The 17,806-nt window shown below is 40.6% G+C and overlaps 1 protein-coding gene across 16 annotated transcripts in view; it reads left to right on the top strand.

Annotated features, from left to right (window-relative positions):
* The window catches only part of ZNF532 (zinc finger protein 532), a 101,006-nt gene that overhangs the window by 57,935 nt on the left and 25,265 nt on the right, over positions 1-17,806 (top strand). For 9 of the 16 annotated variants that reach the window (XM_069467950.1, XM_069467947.1, XM_069467948.1 and 6 more), the window contains 3 exons: positions 309-485; positions 7,937-8,099; positions 12,008-12,289. The exons of 1 other annotated variant lie outside the window; for it this stretch is intronic. In XM_069467950.1, coding sequence (XP_069324051.1) covers positions 309-485; positions 7,937-8,099; positions 12,008-12,289 — 622 coding nt within the window. The remainder of the gene's footprint in view (positions 1-308; positions 486-7,936; positions 8,100-12,007; positions 12,290-17,806) is intronic. 6 more of the 16 variants (XM_069467955.1, XM_069467956.1, XM_069467954.1 and 3 more) reach the window with 2 other exon arrangements.

The following is a 17,806-nucleotide window of genomic DNA, read 5'->3' as shown; positions in this document are numbered from 1 at the left end:
TTGACATGCCTTGCACCCTCCATCAGTTTCACTTTAGTCTGGAATCTGCTCATTCATTCCTAGAAACTTTAAAGAGGCTCAAAAAATACACCATTTGAGTTTTATTTTTCTTCTTCATAATCTTTCCTCTTAAACATATAAAAATAAGTTGATTTGTTATAAATAGAAAAAAAACTCAAAACACACTTCCAAAAGGCCATTAGAAACCTGAAAGGGCTGTGAAGATATTTTCATTTTACCCATTTTTTGCACAGTTGCGCATGTGTAGTGGTCTTGTGCTAATGACTGCGTGTTTATTCTTCTGACAGATGTGTGCATTGCAATGTTGTATACTCTGATGTGGCTGCGCTGAAGTCTCACATTCAAGGTTCCCACTGTGAAGTCTTCTACAAGTGTTCTATTTGTCCAATGGCGTTTAAGTCTGCCCCAAGTACACATTCCCATGCCTACACACAGCATCCTGGCCTCAAGATAGGAGAACCGAAGTAAGTCATCCCGACATTTTAATCCACTACTTTATTAGTAATTTAGAGGAGGGTAGTAGTTCTACTTAATAAAATTTAATAAGATATGAAAAATTACACAACTATGCCAATTTTTATGCTCTTGAAGTACAGCTCATAGCTCATAGTTCACCCCAAACCTTTCTATTCTTTCTAGGTGAAGTCCTTGTCCAAAAATGTTACCTATTATTTATGCTCTTGCCATCAATTTTTGTTCAGCAAGCAAATATTTATCTAATTTATTTATAAGATGATTTTGACAAGTTCTAGGAAAACTATTAAAAAAAAACCAAACCTGTCATCTTTAAATTTTTCCACAGTTCCTTTTTCATAGGATACATTTTTACTTAAAAAGTAATATTTATGAGATGAAGTCAATTCAAGGCACTGGTTACTGAGTTTAACTTCATAGCCAGTATAAGTCCTTGGTTAATCAAAGTAAATTTTATTTTTGCCATAATCTTGCTCTTAATTCTATCGATTTTTTTTTTTTGCTTAGTGGAGTCTTTAATTATGAAAGGGTTCGTGAGCAGACACTTAGGGGCTGCCCGTAGTAGGGCAACTTCGCAGCAGAGGGTCAGATCCTACCGCCCGCCACCCGGGTGACCTTGGCCCGTTACGCTTTCTCACCCGTGGTTTTCTCCCCATGAAGTGAGGGCAATGCTTTAGTGAGGGTGAAATGAGACGGCGTATTTCAGGTGTGTGGCACACCGTCCCCGAGTCAGCATGGGGCTCTGTAAGCACAGTTCCCGCCTGCATTTCCTCACTCTCTCTTCGTGTGCACAGCACTGGAGCAAATGCTTCTGGTCGTGCTCGTTTCATTCGTGGATCACTTACGGCAATGGAGAGTTTGATAATTACTCGAGGCAAGATTTGCTGTCCAAATCTGTTGGTATGTTTTTGCCCATAACTCCATAATCAAGGACGTATTAGGGGGAACATATGTAGATGTGACACACACACACACACACACACACACACACACAGAGCTCTTACTGGAACATTTAGTTTTGGAGAAATGTGACTGAAGACTAGAAATGACTGTTTGCTAAAAAACAGTGGAGTTTTATCCTAATAATACCTTCACTCTGATTTTTGTAGATTAATCCTCAACATGAAACACATCCCAAATCAGGGGCTCCCTGTGCAACTTGGTATCTTGACTCTGAAGACGGGAATTAGTGAATTTTAGTGTCCTCAGTTTTCATGACAAGTAAGCCTTCTGGGCACTGATGCAGCCTGCCCCGTGCAGTCAATGTAGTTTTTATTTGGCTCTTTATTCAAATACATGAAACTTAATTGTGTGAATTCTGGAGTAATAGTTGTTACCTGGGACTATAGGGCAGCAAATGATTAAAATCAGCTAAAACAATATTCCTCAAATTTGAGCAGTGTATAGGAAAACATTGTTCTAGTATTTTCTTTAAGTTTTTTTTAATACTTTGGTTCTTTAACAAGTACAAGCCTAAAAATAGATACTGTATATTGAGGTATAAAACTACAACAGATTCACAGGTGAAATGGTAAACAAAAGGAGATGTGAGCAAATAGCACTGATGTACCCTGAGGGTGGGCGTCTCACGCCCTGGCTGTGGCAACAGGTGTGTCGGCCCTGCTGGGCCTGTCAGACCTGGACTGCGGCACCTAAGATACTCTTCTGTCACCTTTTCCAATTCAAGTTACCGTAAAAGGTTTCATCTTGTGGCCGTTTGGCCTACATTTGGCCCAAGAGTTTCATTTTGACATTAAATCCATCTCTGCCCTGTTTACATTAGTCCAAAATCAGTAAGTAGGTCCCACCGCAAAGGAACCTCAGGCACGGAAATCTCCCAGCAGTATTTGGTTAACAGGTGGTCATGCAAATGATTCCAGATTATGCAGATGCTTGCATTAATTCTTAACGATCAATATTAAAATAACCCCTCACCCATTTTCTTTAGAGAACACATGGAAGTCTGAAAATAGAAAGTCCTGCATTCCCAGCACCTCAGTTCTAAAAGCACGACACGAGATTTTCATTTAACACACACTCAGGTAGCGTTTACTGTGTGCCAGTTGTTGTTGTAAGTGCTTTGTTTCCTGTTTCCCAGTGTGGGGCAGGCATATCTCCCTGCTGTCCAAAAGGACACTTTGGACACCCTTTGATGTTTTCTGGATGCTTCAAGATCATTTTGAATGTCCATTACTGTATTTTATGTTGATAAAGTTTTGTGTCCGTTTTTATTTTTTCCTTGACATCTAATTCACGGCAATTGCTTTTGCTACGCTTTCCTTTTATTTGCAGTTTCTAAATGTATGTAAGTAGAGAAATGAGAGCTCTAAAATCAAACATTGTATAAGAGACAGAGTTTTTGAACAAGTTCCTAAGAAATAAAACACACAAAATTAGAAAACAGCATGGTGGCGGACCGTGGAGTCAGAAAGCTGAATTTGAACCTTGGCCATGGGATTTATTTAACACCGAGCAGATTATCAAATCTCTGTAAGTCTTGCGTCCCATTTGGGAAACCTCACTGGGGCTGTGGGGATTAGGTGCATGACACGGAGGGTCGTACTTCACATCTGGTCGGATCCAGTCAGTGATAATGGAGGCGGCTTATGGTAGCAGCCTCAGAGCTTAGAATCCTTTACTCCCCTATTACACCCGTTTCAAGTGTGGCACTACGTGCTGGTAAGTTTTGGTGGCTCTCAGCTTGACCTGAGTCGTGGGTATTTGGCTTTGGCTTTCTATTCCTGCTTCTTGCTCCACACCCTCTGTCTCCTTCTCTTCTCCACCTCCCCTCTGCTCCCCGACCCTTTGTTACAATGTAGTTACCCGGCTGCTCGCCCAGGCTGGCTTTCAAAGCCCTTCAGTGCTCCACCGTGCCCTCCCCTGCCACTCCCACGCCCCTGGGAGTCACGCCACGCCGGGGTTCTCGCTGTTCCCAGCAAGCCGTGCCCAGGCAGAACTCTGCCTTTGTGCAGAGCGCTCTTTCCCTGTCTGGAGTGTTTTCCCCTCCTCAATCCTGGCAGTCTGTCTCCCTGGAATTTTTCTCTTGTCTTTGGAGAATTTGCTCCATCCTCATGTTCTGTCCCTAAAACCACACGTGAGGGTCCTGGTGCCTTTATTTGGGCTTTTTGTAAAAAACAAAAACATTAGCACCAGTTTTTAATAGTTTCTGTCGTACAAAAAAGTTGGAAGAAGGTACAGAGAACTCTTGCGCCCCCCACACCAGATTCCTCAGTTGTCAGCATTTATGGGAGTTGGTGTCGTCCCCCTCCTGCCCCCCCCCTTTATATTTAGGAGTAAAGGCACATCGTGAAGTAAATACTTTGTAGTGTTCCGTCCCCACCCCCACACTGTCATGTCAATTACCACCATATAACACCCAATCCAGACATCAGTGTTGATTGCAATACTGTCCAATTCCTAGATTTTATTCAAATTTCCAGTTGTTGAGATGGCGTCTTTTTCCTTTCTCGTCCGAGATCCTTTCTGGGTATACGTTTTGGATGGAATTGTTCTGACTCATCAGTGTCCTTCCGTCTGGCACAGTCGCTCGGCTTCCCCTGCCCTTTCATGTCTTTGGCCCTGCAGGACAAGGGTACAGGCCTCCCAGTCTGACGTCAGCCCTCCCTGGCCTGTCGCTGCTTCCTCATAGCTGGACAGGACTCGTGCTCTTGGCAGGACGACTCATAGGAGGTGCTGTGGTCTCCTTGTTGCTCCCATCAGGAGCTCTGGCAGCGTCCACCTGTCCTCTGGTTAGTGGTGATGGCACCCTTTGTCACCAAGTCAAATTGGTGTCCCCCAGTCTTCTCCACTGTGAAGTCACCACCTTCCCCTTTATATTTCCCCCATATTATACCAGTAGCCTCTTCCTCAGTTTCCTCAGAAAGATACCTGAGCACAAATTGATTATCTCCTGTTTATACGTTCTGTTATTAACTGCAAGACAACTATCAAACAAGATCCCTCCCCAAAAGAATGCAACATGAATAAAATGAACCATGCCGTTTTTCCTGAAATGGTTATTTCTCAAAACGTGTGACTTGAATCCTGAGGAAACTCTTAGCCTAGCTAGTAAATCTCAGTTCTTTTCTTGAAACTATTCTCTTTTTAAGCTGTTATGTGCTGTTTACAGAAAAACCAGGAAATACAGGCAAGCAAAACAATAAAAAGAATACATATACTATCATCCAGCAGAGATGACGACAATCATATGCCTTCTGTTTCTTTTCTAGGCCCTTTTAAAAATTCGATCATATCATGAAAATCCTTCCATGTCATTGGGATATGTCTGCAACATCATTTAAAAAAAAATCTTTACAGGATTAGGTTATTAAGTATGAAATGTCTGATTTCCTTAAGTACTAAGTTTGACAGCTGATATCTCTGACATTTCTCTGTGACACTTTTTTTATTTTTATTGTGAAGGTACATCCTCATTCTTTCAAATGTACAGTTTGGCTTGTGATTATCTTCAAAAAATTTTTTTAGAGCAATTTTTGTGAAACCTTGGATAAGTAAAAAAAATTCGTATTATTTTCAAATGTGAGAGTTCTGTCATGGAACCAATGCAACACAGACAGCTCTAAGTATCAACATACTGTTTGGGAAGGATGTGGCTAATGAGCACACAGTATGTCGATGGTTTGAGAAGTTTCGTTCTGGTGGTTTTAATCTTAAAGATGAGCCATGTGGGTGACCTGAGACCAAGGTGGATAATGATGAGCTGAAAGCTGTGGTGAAACCGAATCCATCTCAACCTACGGGTGAATTAGCAACAAGGTTTGACTTTACTATTCCAACAATATTGGACCATTTGAAACAAATCGGCAAGGTAAAGAAGCTGGATAGATGGGTACTACATGAATTAAATGAGTGTCAGAAGAGAAATCGTCTGGAAGCTTCCCTTTCTTCTGTCACAACATAAAGGCCAACCATTTCTATACCATATTGTTATGTATGATGAAAAATGGATTCTTTTTGACAGTTGCAAGCATTGAGCACAATGGCTGGATAAAGATGAAGTGCTGAAACACAGTCCAAAACCAAATAGTCATCAAAAAAAGCTAATGGTATCTGTTTGGTGGTCCAGTGCTGGTATTATCCACTACAGCTTCATGAAACCTGGTCAGTGAATCAATTACAGCGGATGTCTACTGCAACCAATTGGATGAAATAATGAGGATGCTTGCAATTAAGCAGCCAAGATTGGTCAATAGAGACAGGCCAATCCTCTTGCAAGATGATGCTCGACCACACGTTGCACAGACAACACTGGTCAAACTACAGGGGCTGGACTTGGGAACTCTCTGTCATCCACTGTATTCAGCAGACCTTGTACCAACTGACTACCACTTCTTCCAGGCTTTGGACCACACCTTGCAAGGAAAATACTCAATTCTCAACAAGCTGTGGAAAATGCCTTTCATGGTTTCATCACCACTGGCTCTCCAGGTTTCTTTGCTGCTGGCATAAACAAGCTACCATTGAGATGGCAAAACTGTGTCGATAGTTTAGGCACAAACTCTGACTAAATGTACTGCGTCTTGTTTGAGACACAATAAACTGAACTTTTGATTTGAAATTAGGCATTTTGTGTTTAATGACCTAATAGTTGTTCTATTTAATCACTTACGTTACTGGATGTTTGGGCAGTTCACAACACTAAGCTATTTCAGACAGTGAGGAAGTGAACATCTTTGTCACACCTGTTAGGTTAGTGATGGCACATCGTTAGTGTACTCACATTGGGCTGCATTTTAAAGTCCTGCACAACCTTGTCTGATCTTCAGAAATAAGCCCCCCTCCTGCCAATCAAGGGGACTGGTGCTCTGAGGTAAAGGAACTAACATGTCAAGAACTTATAAAAATGTGCCGTTCCAGTTAAATTTATAAATCTTATGTAGAAAAAGACCAAAAAAAAAAAAAAAAAAAAGGCCAGGCGTGGTGGCTTACTCCTGTATTCCTAGCACTCTGGGAGGCCGAGGCAGGGAGGGTCACTTGAGCCTTGCAGTTCAAGACCAGCCTGAGCAACAGCGGGAGACCCCATCTCTACAAAAATTGACAAATTAGCTAGCTGGGCATGGTGGCACACAACTGTAGTCCTAGCTACTCAGGAGGCTGTGGCAGGAGGATCACTGAGCCCAGGAATTTGAGGTTGCTATGAGCTACGATGACTTCACTGCACTCTAGCCAGGGAGACAGAGGGAGACAGAGTGAGACCCTATTCCTCCCCCCCCCCAAAAAACCCCCCAAAACACCCCCAAAAACTGAAAAGAAATAAAGGCTAAATCTATAATTTTTAGACAGACAATCACACAGTGAGGTTTGAAGCTACGTAAGAAAGTGGTCTCTTGAGACCCTGAGAGGAAAGGCAGGTGGTTTTAGGAGGCATTCCTTTCTTTAACTTTGCTGTGGAAATACCAGGTGAAACCTCAAATTTTCGTGTCTAACCTTCACATTCAGTTGTTTTTCTCTGGTCTTTTCCTAAGCTGCTCCCTGGAATTCTTTGTGCCTGTCCTCATAGTTCTTCAAAGGAGACACAGATTCCCATAGGGCCACCCCTAAGGAGCAGCGTGACCTGCTGTGGTCAGAGTTGTTCACAAGTGGCCGTTCAGATCCATTGGAGGTGAAGGTTGGTAGCAGATGAGGCTTCTTTAACCCCTGCAGACATCAGCATCTCCTGCCCAGGCTTCAGAAGAGAGTGTAGATGGGTAGGAGGGATTATGTTCAGAAGATTAAGGTCTGCTGAATTAATTTAAGGAGGCTGCTTGGTGATAACATATTAGGTGCAGAAATAGTTTGTAGTGAACAAGTGAGTATTTTAAACCATTTAAAGCACAAGAAACATTCAAGTGTTTTTAAATACCAGTGGTGTGGATTTTCCTTCCTGTTTCTTTATTTCACTATATAATTGGTTACTGGCATAGGGCTTCTTGTGTTAAGAACAAGTATAGAAATGTTGACATTTAAGTGTAAAATTGCTGCTAATGCTAAAAGAAAACTTTGGAGTTGAGTAGGCCTACTTAGTTCATTAATCCAATTCAAATTTTTGTTCAAGTTAGTGTACCACAATCAAGCTATATTGCCTTGTCTGATCTTAAAAAAAAATCTCGAAAAAAAAAGGGGATGCTTTTGCTCTGTGTCAAAGTAACTAACGTGACGACTTTGTACAGTTGTAGATTTGCGAGTAGTAAAATGGTCATTAATTTAGACGTCTAAATAAATGTAGCCAAATGCGTCTTTACTCAAAATGTTAAGATTGTTCTAGGATTGAGTGATGCTAGTTGTCTTCCATAGTTTGTTTCAAAGCCAAACTTTTGTTCTTTTTATGATATTTGTGTGTACTCAATGTGCTTCTGCCTCCTGAGTTCTTCAGCTGTAAAGTAGCAGAGACGTGAGAGATGAGGCTGACTGACGTTATTTCGCTGCACTTCTTCTATTTTAGAATAATATATAAGTGTTCCATGTGCGACACTGTGTTCACCCTGCAAACCTTGCTGTATCGCCACTTTGACCAACACACTGAAAACCAGAAGGTGTCTGTTTTCAAGTGTCCAGACTGTTCTCTTTTATATGCACAGAAGCAACTTATGATGGACCATATCAAGGTGTGTGTGCATCTATCCTCTCCTTTAAATGAATTGCAGATACATTCGTTGCTCATAAATCAAGCCTGAGCTACAGATTACTAAAAAGCATACCTTGCTATTGAAGGAAGGGATGGATGCTGGTAGTTGTCAGTGAGCAACTTACATGCTGTCATGGTGTGTTCACTTGACTGTGGGATGCTTTCCTTCAGGAGTCCTGAACTGCTCACTGTAAAAGGCTAGTGAAAAGGAACCAATGCATGCCTTGATTTTTAAAAGAATAGTAGGGTATTAGGGTTCATATATATGTATATGAAAATGATGACTGTGAAGTTTACTGTTTTTGAGAACTCGTGTTGTATGAGATTTAGAAGTAGAGGCTGTGATGAGTTGTGTTAATTTTTACAAACATCGGTATATTTAGAAAAATAAAGGTTTTCCTTTGCAATTTTTTAAACAGTTAAGTTTGCATTATAATTGATGCCCCTAGATCTTTTAGTCCTTTTTTTCCTCTAAAGATTGCATGTGAATTGACTATTAAATATCTAGGATATAGCATAGTACCTGGTCCGTGGGGGGTGTTCAGTTAATGAAATGAATAAGTATGTGTCCAGTTGGGATTATTTACTCTCTAACCCCCAAAAGGGGCACCAAAGTCTATTTATAGCCTTTTAAGCTTACTAAGGCCAGTGCTTAGTCCTAGCTTCTTAACTGTCCACTGTGATAGGTTCAACAATTTTATTCCTTGTGTGATTAGGAGATAATATCCACTGGCTTTCAGAGATTAAAATGATTTACTTTTTAAACAGAGAAACAAGAGACCCAGTATTATCATGAATTGAATCTCTTTCTCTTAGTTTTGCTCTTTTAAAAATACACTGTACAAAAAAAAAAATCAGTTTAAAGAGCAAGTAAAGTCTCTGAATTATTCTAGTCCCATGTCAGTTAAATGACTGTATTATTAATCCTTAAAATTTCTTGTCTTGAACATATTTGAGTTCCGACAGAGTAATTGGCTACTGTAAATGAAGTTAACATCTTGGACATTCTATTCCTTATTGGCAAGGTGAAGATAGTAGTGGTTGTGCCATTACTAGAGTGAATGAAATGCATGGGAGGTATGTTTCGTCATTTTCACTTGAAGTACAGTAAAATCTTCTTTTAAGATATTTTCAGTGTTTTAGCTAAAATTACAGAATTATCTTGACAATAAATATTTATTTAATGAATCATCAGGAAAACCCCAAAACTGCTAATAAAAACCTAGGGACATTGGCATTAGACCAAAATATTTTAACATACAATATATGGGCCAACCAAGAAAAAAGGAACAAGAGAACAGTTGCTTCTGAAGAGGCTTTTAAGGTCTTGGCTTTCTGGAACTCATCTTTATGTCCGCAGGGGGGGTCAGCGACTTTGTGGTTAGGGCCTTCCTTGTGTTAGTAGCGAATTTGGGGGAATACAGGTTCCAAGAACTGAAGAGGAGTGGTCAAATCCTGTGCCTGCAAGGAGGAAAGAATGGTTTTTATTCATCCAAACCTTTGTAAGACTGCATGACATGAAAACAGTGGGAATAATCACTTAACGTTCTCGTCTCAAGTATGTTCTGTGCATTTTAAAATATTATCCTGCATTTATTTATGTGTTTGGGGATAGGTAAGGATACAGTTTAGGGTCACCCTGTTTTTGTTTTCATTTTTAAGGTAATATATTTAGCTTTTGTTATTTATTCACATTGCTCAGCACCTGTGCTGCGTACTTTTTTTATGAGGAAGGAATTAAGAGGAAGTGGAACAGGAACAGTGTTTCTCCGCATGCATGTTCATTTGAAGGCGGATCTTTCTTTGCCCAGTTTAATCCACTTTGTGTCATTTGTTCTGCCAAAATGTGTATTTATTTACTTTGTAGGACCCCTGTATTCCACATTGGCATTTACATTTAAAGTACACTTTCAAGTTACAGGAGCTAAGAAAAAACCTTTTATTTATTTATTTATTTATTAAACAAATTTTTTTGTAGAGACAGGGTTTTCACTGTGTTGTCTCAGAGTCCTGGCCTCAAGTGATCCTTCCAAAGTGCTGGGATTACAGGCATGAGCCACTGTGCCCAGCTGGAAAAACCAATTCTAAAAGAATTAAGTTGTGTTTCTTTTATTTAAAAATGACACTTGTTTTTAATAGTCTTGTTTTTACTTACAATGTGTAAATAAAATTAGTAAATTTGAAATGCTCTTTTTAGCACGCAGTCCATCACCTTCTTTTGTTAAAGAACTTTTTGCTTTTCTGTAATTTCTATAGTACTTTAAGGTTATCTTTCAGAAGAATACTTTAATACTTTACTCTCTCTTCAACTTGTCCATTAGTGAAAATGCATTTGCCTAGAAACTTAAGAAAAGTTTATTAGAAGGTTTTAGATTTTGTTTTCTTTGGGTTTTAAGTGTTTAAAAATGTAAAAACTTAGTTTCTCTTTTGAAAAAGGGCCATTCAAACAGAGAAGCCTTCTGCCCTGCATAGTGGAAAAGAAGCACATGTATAGTTTTTGACTATCAAGAAATCACGTCTTGCTCCAGATTTTTTCTTTGCAAAGGAACATGCTTAGACATTCACCCGACTCCCCTTTTGTGGATCAGTTTAATGGTTATCTATTTGGGTAGATCTTGTAATCTCTGCTAGTGAGAAAATCATCGAGCCCCCTTTTTTTCCTCTGGGGAAAGACAGTATTGAAGAAGGTTGGCTGATTCGTGGTACTGTTTAGAGAAGACCTTACCTTGAGTAAGTATGGAGAGTGTGCCGAAGGAACGGCTCCTTACCTGAACACTCGAGAAGGGATGTGGGGCTGAGCTCTCCACTCTGTTGAGTCTGTGACCCAGCAGGGGGTCCTGCACTGTGGAAACGTTTTTGTTGTTAACGTCTTTCTGTAGGCTCAGGAATTTGGAGGCTAACTACCAGCCTGAATGCCAATAAGAAGAGAAGGCCCTATTCCAAGATAAATTATATATTGAAGCACAGATTTTTCTCTCTTTCTTTTCTTTCTCTCTCTCCCCCCTTCCTTTCTTCCTTCCTTCCTTCCTCTCCATGCTTTTAGTACACAAAACAAAAACCAAAGTGACCTGGTCTTACAATCAAATTGTACTAATTTATCTTTCTCAAATTTGAAGTCCTAAGTTGAAGATGGCTGTTGTGGCTACGTTAATGATGATAAACAGCTAAACGATTTTAAAAGACTTTTTTACATACCTAACGTGATGATGAACAGCTAAACGATTTTAAAAGACTTTTTACGTACCTAACGGGCATCGTTCTCAAGCCTGGGTGCTATCAGTAAGAAGGGCTGAGTTGGAATAGGATGTAGGCAGATGAAAATTAGCCAGCAAACACAGCAAACCCCAAACTGTTACAAGTGTTCCAAGAGCATGAAAGGAAGGAGAAAGGCTTGCTATTAACGCATTGGTCTTAGATGTTCATTCAATTCGATTCATTCTGGTTGAATACCTGATGGTGGTATATTAGCCTATTTAGACATTTCTGGGCTGATGGGAAATTAAAGTGTTCTTCAGAAGTGGTCTCTTGTAGAGAGGCCTCCGTCTGGGACATTGTGGGAGGATAGAGTATCAGGATTAATCTGGATTCAAATTGAAGAATTTTAATTTGAAGGTTGGTCTTTAAAGAATTTTAAAATGGCACAAATATATAAGCTTTTAAAAATTATTTGGAACTAAAAATAAATAACTTACGGCAATCATAAAAATTAATACGCCTTTATCTTTTTAAATGTATATTTAGCTTAGGTTTTCTTCTTTGTATATTAAATATTTCTGAATGAATATAAAAATCCTGTTGAAATGTCTATAATGAATTAAGATAGTCTACATATGCTTTCTTTTAGTGGTGTGATTTGTGATAGATATTTCTTTTCTTTTTATAATGTAGTCTATGCATGGAACATTGAAAAGTATTGAAGGGCCTCCAAACTTGGGTATAAACTTGCCTTTGAGCATTAAGCCTGCAACTCAAAATTCAGCAAATCAGAACAAAGACGACACCAAATCCATGAACGGGAAAGAGAAATTGGAAAAGAAATCTCCATCTCCTGTGAAAAAATCAGTGGAACCCAAGAAAGTGGCCAGTCCTGGGTGGACGTGTTGGGAGTGTGACCGCCTGTTCACGCAGAGAGATGTGTACATATCCCACGTGAGGAAGGAGCATGGGAAGGTCAGTAGAGAGTGGGGCTGCTCCGCATGAGCGGGAGAAAGAGCCCCGACTGGCAAGCCGCCGAGACTCGGGTTCTCGGTCTGGCTCTGTCAGTCATGGGTAGCATGACCTCAAAAACCACTCTGTCTCTGTGCCTCAGTTTCTTTATCTGCAAAATGGCCATTTCCAAATGCTTCTGTTTTTGTTCTCTGATTTTGCTAATCGTTTCCTTCACTTGCACACGGCAAGACTAGATGCAAGCTATTCACCATGTTTGTGTTTATAGCTGAGGAAACTGAGAACAATAGTAAACCGTTTGAATGTGCCTCTCAGCCCTGTGATAAATAAGGAAGACGGGGCGAGAAAGAAAGTGGATGTGCTCAAAACTGCTAGTAGCATTTGTGTGACTCACGTGACTCTTCCTTGAGTTTGGTAGCGGGAAGAGGAGCTTCACCTTCACCCTCGGGGAGAAGCTCTGTAACTCAAAATCGCCAAAAAGTCTGAGTCACAATATGTATGTTCTTTCTCTTTTTTGAAATAGTAGGTGCGCATCTCCAACTGTTGAGGAATTTTGAAAAGACCCATTATTTGACCGAATAAGATTAGCAAAATTATTTTCAGATGTTATCTAATACTGTATTAGATACATGATTAGGCTGCGCTCACATTTCCTGGTTGTCTCAGAGTTGGTTTGTTATGGTCAGGATCCAGAAGGAGCCTGCACATTGCATGTGGTTGTTGCCCTCCCGCCGTTTTATTTCATTTATTTAATGTACTGTTGATTTGTTGGAACAACTGGGTTGTTTGTCCTACAGATTATTCCTCATCTTACTGGATTTAGGTAATTGCTTCTTTTTGGTATTATTTAACTTATTCCTCTTTATCCCATAATTCCCAGAAGTTTGATTAGATTCAGATTGAATTTTTTTTAGATAAGAATGTGTCATAGATGCTATATTCTTTTTCTGTGTCATCATGAGGAACATAATGCCAACGTGTCCCACTTTTAGTGATGCTAAGATTGATTAGTGGCTTCAAATACATGGTGTTTTTAAAGAAAGCCGTCTTATTTCTGTAGCTAATAGAACAAAGTAGTTTTCCTTAGTGAACCTGTATAACGAGTAGATAGGAATTAGTATATACTATACCCTTGCCTAGTTTGTTATATTAAGTGTGTTAAGCATTACTCTGTAATCTCATTTATTTATACCATTTATTTGAGCAACTAATTAAGCTGACATGTTTTACCTTGTTACCATCCAAATGGCCTTTGAGGATCGATCACAATGACCATAAATTGCAAAAAGATGTTTTTATTATATTCGGTCTAACTATAATAAGTTACTTATAGAATATATTTGCCTTTAGTGGCATATTGATTATTTAATCATCTTAATTTTATGCATCCTATATAGCATCCTGTAATGTTCATGGTAAATATTGGGTCATTTGTAAGGAACAATACTTTATCAACCCACTGTATAAACACGCTACCAATAGTTCTTTCAGAGCCTGATACGGTGATTCTAGGAAAAGTCTTTTTTGCTTGGAATCCAAACTGGGTACCATAAATGTTAAAACAGGAGCTCACCTTAATAGTTATCTAGTAGTCCCATCCTTCCTTTTACGTGTGAGATTTCTGTAACTATCTTCTAACATTACAGATTTTTCCTTTTCCTTTTTAAAACTACTACCTTTATCTTGCACATCGGGTAATTATTAGATCTAGACGGTACGATGAGGAGATGGCTCCAAAAAAGAGTTGGTGGGATGAAGTACAGCACTTAGGGAAACCGTTTGCTCTAGGACGAGGGCCGGGAGCCCACTCGGAACCGGACGTGTGTGCGCAGTGTGTGCTCGTGTGCTAGATGGAGCCATTCGTCAGAAAGGAAATGTCTGGCTCGGCAGGATTTCAGGGTTGGCTTTGAAGGAGTTGAGGCCCTGCCTTTTGGGATGAGGCACATCAGATTGGATTGTGGTTTCGATTCTGTTCCCTCGGCCTCCTGCGAGGGCAAAGGGGAGGTGGGGAGGGGACAGAAGTCATGTCTTTACAAGCCAGTGGCGTGGAAAGAGTGTTGAAGGGAGCGGCAGCCAGGGCGTGAGTCAGACTGGAACCCTCCATCCACTTCCAGACACCCGACGTGCAAGTGTCCCGCACCGATTCCCAGTCTTTATGCCTTTCCTCCTGCAGAATACTCACGTCCCCCGAACTTCACATCTCCTGCCCTGTCTCTGCTCCGTCTTCTCCCAGACTAGCAAGTGGGCACCTTGCTGTCCGCACTGTCCCTTCCCGTCCACTCCCCAGCGTGCTGCCTGCGGGCTTTAGATCCACCTCGTCACTGAACAAACCCATGCTCTCAGGACCTCCTTGCTGTGGAGTCGCCGGACGTGTTTCCTTCTTTGCCTCCGTTGGCCCCACGGCAGTATTTTGCACGATTGGCAGCTCTTTCTAAAAGTGTTTTCTACCTTTACCATGGAACGCCACTTTCTTCTGGGTTTTCTCGTGGTTGCTGGAACACCCATCAGGTTTCTGTCCTCAAAACATTTAACTCTCGGGGAAAGTCGGCCAGTCTGGTTGCTCCACTTCTCACATACAGCATGTGCGCAGAAAACAGCCAGATCTGTGTCTCCAGCTGTGGCCTCTCACCCGAATGCCAGTCTCCGAAATCCAGCCACTTACTAAGTGTTTCGGCTTCTTGGATAACGCACAGAGGCTTTCGTCTGAGCCTGCCCAACAGTGAACCTCAGCTGTTCCCCTGCCCCCAGCTTCTGCGGAAGGTCAGTGTTCCTCTTGACCCAGTAATTCCTTCTGTCCACCCAGCCCCCTCAGGGGCAGCCTGAGTACCCTTTAGTCCACCCATTTCTCTCTCTTCATAGCCACTACTTTGGTTTAGGCTGTGTCAGTTCTCCCTCGGATTTATTGTTCTCACTGTAGCCAGAGTTTTTCCTAAGGGACAGATCTGGTTGTGTTGCTCTCTTGCACAAGGTGTTTTGTTCCTGTCGCCCTCCAAATAGTCCAGCCTTCAGAGCATGGCTCTCCGGGTCCACTCTACCTTATCAGAATCCCACTGTGTGACGGTGTCCCCCACCTCTTTCGTTGTTGGACTTCATGCTTTTTTCCTTTCTTCAGTTCCCATCTATACAGTCTTTGGGGGCTTCTGCACCTACCTCACAGTAAGCTGAGGATATCTAACCTCCCTTAGACTTGACTTCCTCCTCTTTAAAATGGGTACATGCTTTAGTGGCTGCCCAGTGTCCTGTGTTGGAGGTACCTAGAGAAGAACTATATGTGAGGTGATAAGCATTCTCCAGTCCTTTTGGGTTTAAGATGAGATATAAATATGAAATATGCTATAAATTTATAAAGGGATTGAAAATTATATTTGGCTAAAGGTCTTAGGAAAGCATAAATGTTACTTCCACCAGGCAAGAAGTTATTGGAAAGATCTAAATTTATTGGGTTACCCAATGAAATAGGATTATGCAATATGATAAGTACATTCATGTTCTGAACCAGTGAACTGTGAAGGTATACTTGATTTCAATACCATAATTATGACTTAAAAAATAATATGTGTGTGTATAGAATAATTTTGGGGTTCATCTAAACATTCTGCCAACCATACTGTAGTCATTACCTTATTGTTATTGCTACTAGTGTGATTGTTATTTTGATAGGGTTTAGAGAAAGGATTTTAAGTTAGGAGTAAATCCAACTGGCATAAGTTAAAAATTCACATAAAAGTAATTCACTGCTGTTTGTTTTAGATGACCTTTTGGTTTCAGTAATTATTTTTGACCTTTATTTCTCTCTTCAGTTCCCATCCAAAAATTTTTTTTTTTTTTTTTTTTTTTTTGTTGAGACAGAGTCTCACTTTGTTGCCCAGGCTAGAGTGAGTGCCGTGGCATCAGCTTAGCTCACAGCAACCTCAGACTCCTCGGCTTAAGCGATCCTACTGCCTCAGCCTCCCGAGTAGCTGGGACTACAGGCATGCGCCACCATGCCCGGCTAATTTTTTCTATATAGATTTTTAGTTGTCCATATAATGTCTTTCTATTTTTAGTAGAGACGGGGTCTCACTCAGGCTGGTCTCGAACTCCTGACCTTGAGCGATCCACCCGCCTCGGCCTCCCAGAGTGCTAGGATTACAGGCGTGAGCCACCGCGCCCGGCCCCAAAAATTCTTTACTAAAAGAAATATTTTGTGTAGACTTCTACTTTTTAAATAAAGGTAATTCAGTAGGCTTGTCTTTAAGATTCATAAACATAGTTCCAGTTATGCTAGTTATTCGGAAGCTAACTTCTCTGTCTCCAATGCATTTTTAAACTAATACCAACCCAGTATCTACTTTAAGTGTTTTTTAACTTTTTTCTAGTAATTTGTTATAACCTGATATCAAGTACTTAAATTTTTTGACAGATATTCAATACATGTTTATTAACGGCATAATCATTTTATAACCCACAACTTGCTGAATTACTACTTTAGCCATTTAAAAAATAAAAATGGTTAAAGCAGCAGCATTGTAAAAAGTGTGTTGTAGAAGTTCTATATAGAAAACTTAGGGAAAAAAAAAAACCCGACCACTTTCTAAAGTTGATATTATTGTTTTGTCACGGCCAGGTTTTAGCTGTCCCTGAGGGCAAGGTCTGTGTCTGTCTTACTGTGGTGTCCTCTGTAGCTGGCAGCGTGGTGCCTGCAGGGCCATCCCCGGAGTCACTGGTGCAGCAGTTCTCTTTGGACCCTTACTCCACATATGGAAAGGGGCTTTGTGTTAGTCACAAGTACACACTGGTTACTAGAAGTCTAGGTTTGGATATTTAAATAGTTTCCTAACCACAGAAATTCTTTCACCTCCGTTATCTCTTTATTTTCAACCCTAAAATCGGGAGGATGGGCTTGTCTGTGTCGTTAACCTGATGATCTCATCCAAGCGATGAACCCTTTGTCGTACATGTACAAATACACAGAATTCTACATACAATGTTAGACAAGTTATGTACCTCCTAATGTTCCTCTTTTTGTTGTCGTTCCTCATGTTCTTGATTGGTTGCTCTAAGGGGTCTTCTAGGAACCTCAAGTTAAGATCCTCTGAAAGAGGTATCTGAGGTCATTCTGAGAGATCAAACATTCTGCAATTACGTGAGCTGGTAGGAAAATAAGAAAGCAAAAGGTGTGCGTACTTGTTCAAATCTAGGAAATCACTACGTGATCTGTGATAATTGTTGTCATTTTCTCATTTGCTGCTTGGTATACCCCTACACATCTAAAAACTATTACTGAACTTTTTAATGAAAGATCCTAAAGCAGAGGTGCATGTGTTGGGTTATGGAACTCAGGTGACACCCAGATGAACCTTAGATCTCTCAAGAGTCTCCGTGGTGTGGAGATGTGGTCCGGTTCTGCGTTTGTAACATGGGAGGAGCCGGAGAGACTTGGTGTGAATTCTGGCACCACCACCCACTAGCAGTGTGGCTTTGTTAAAAAACAAAGTGACCTTCCAGCTTCATTTTATGTCTAAAATGGAAATAATGTTT

This window comes from Eulemur rufifrons, chromosome 5, assembly GCF_041146395.1.
Source record: "Eulemur rufifrons isolate Redbay chromosome 5, OSU_ERuf_1, whole genome shotgun sequence".
Taxonomy (NCBI): Eukaryota; Metazoa; Chordata; class Mammalia; order Primates; family Lemuridae; genus Eulemur; species Eulemur rufifrons.
The sequence above is the reverse complement of the archived record's forward strand: the minus strand, read 5'-3'. Positions and strand labels throughout refer to the sequence as shown.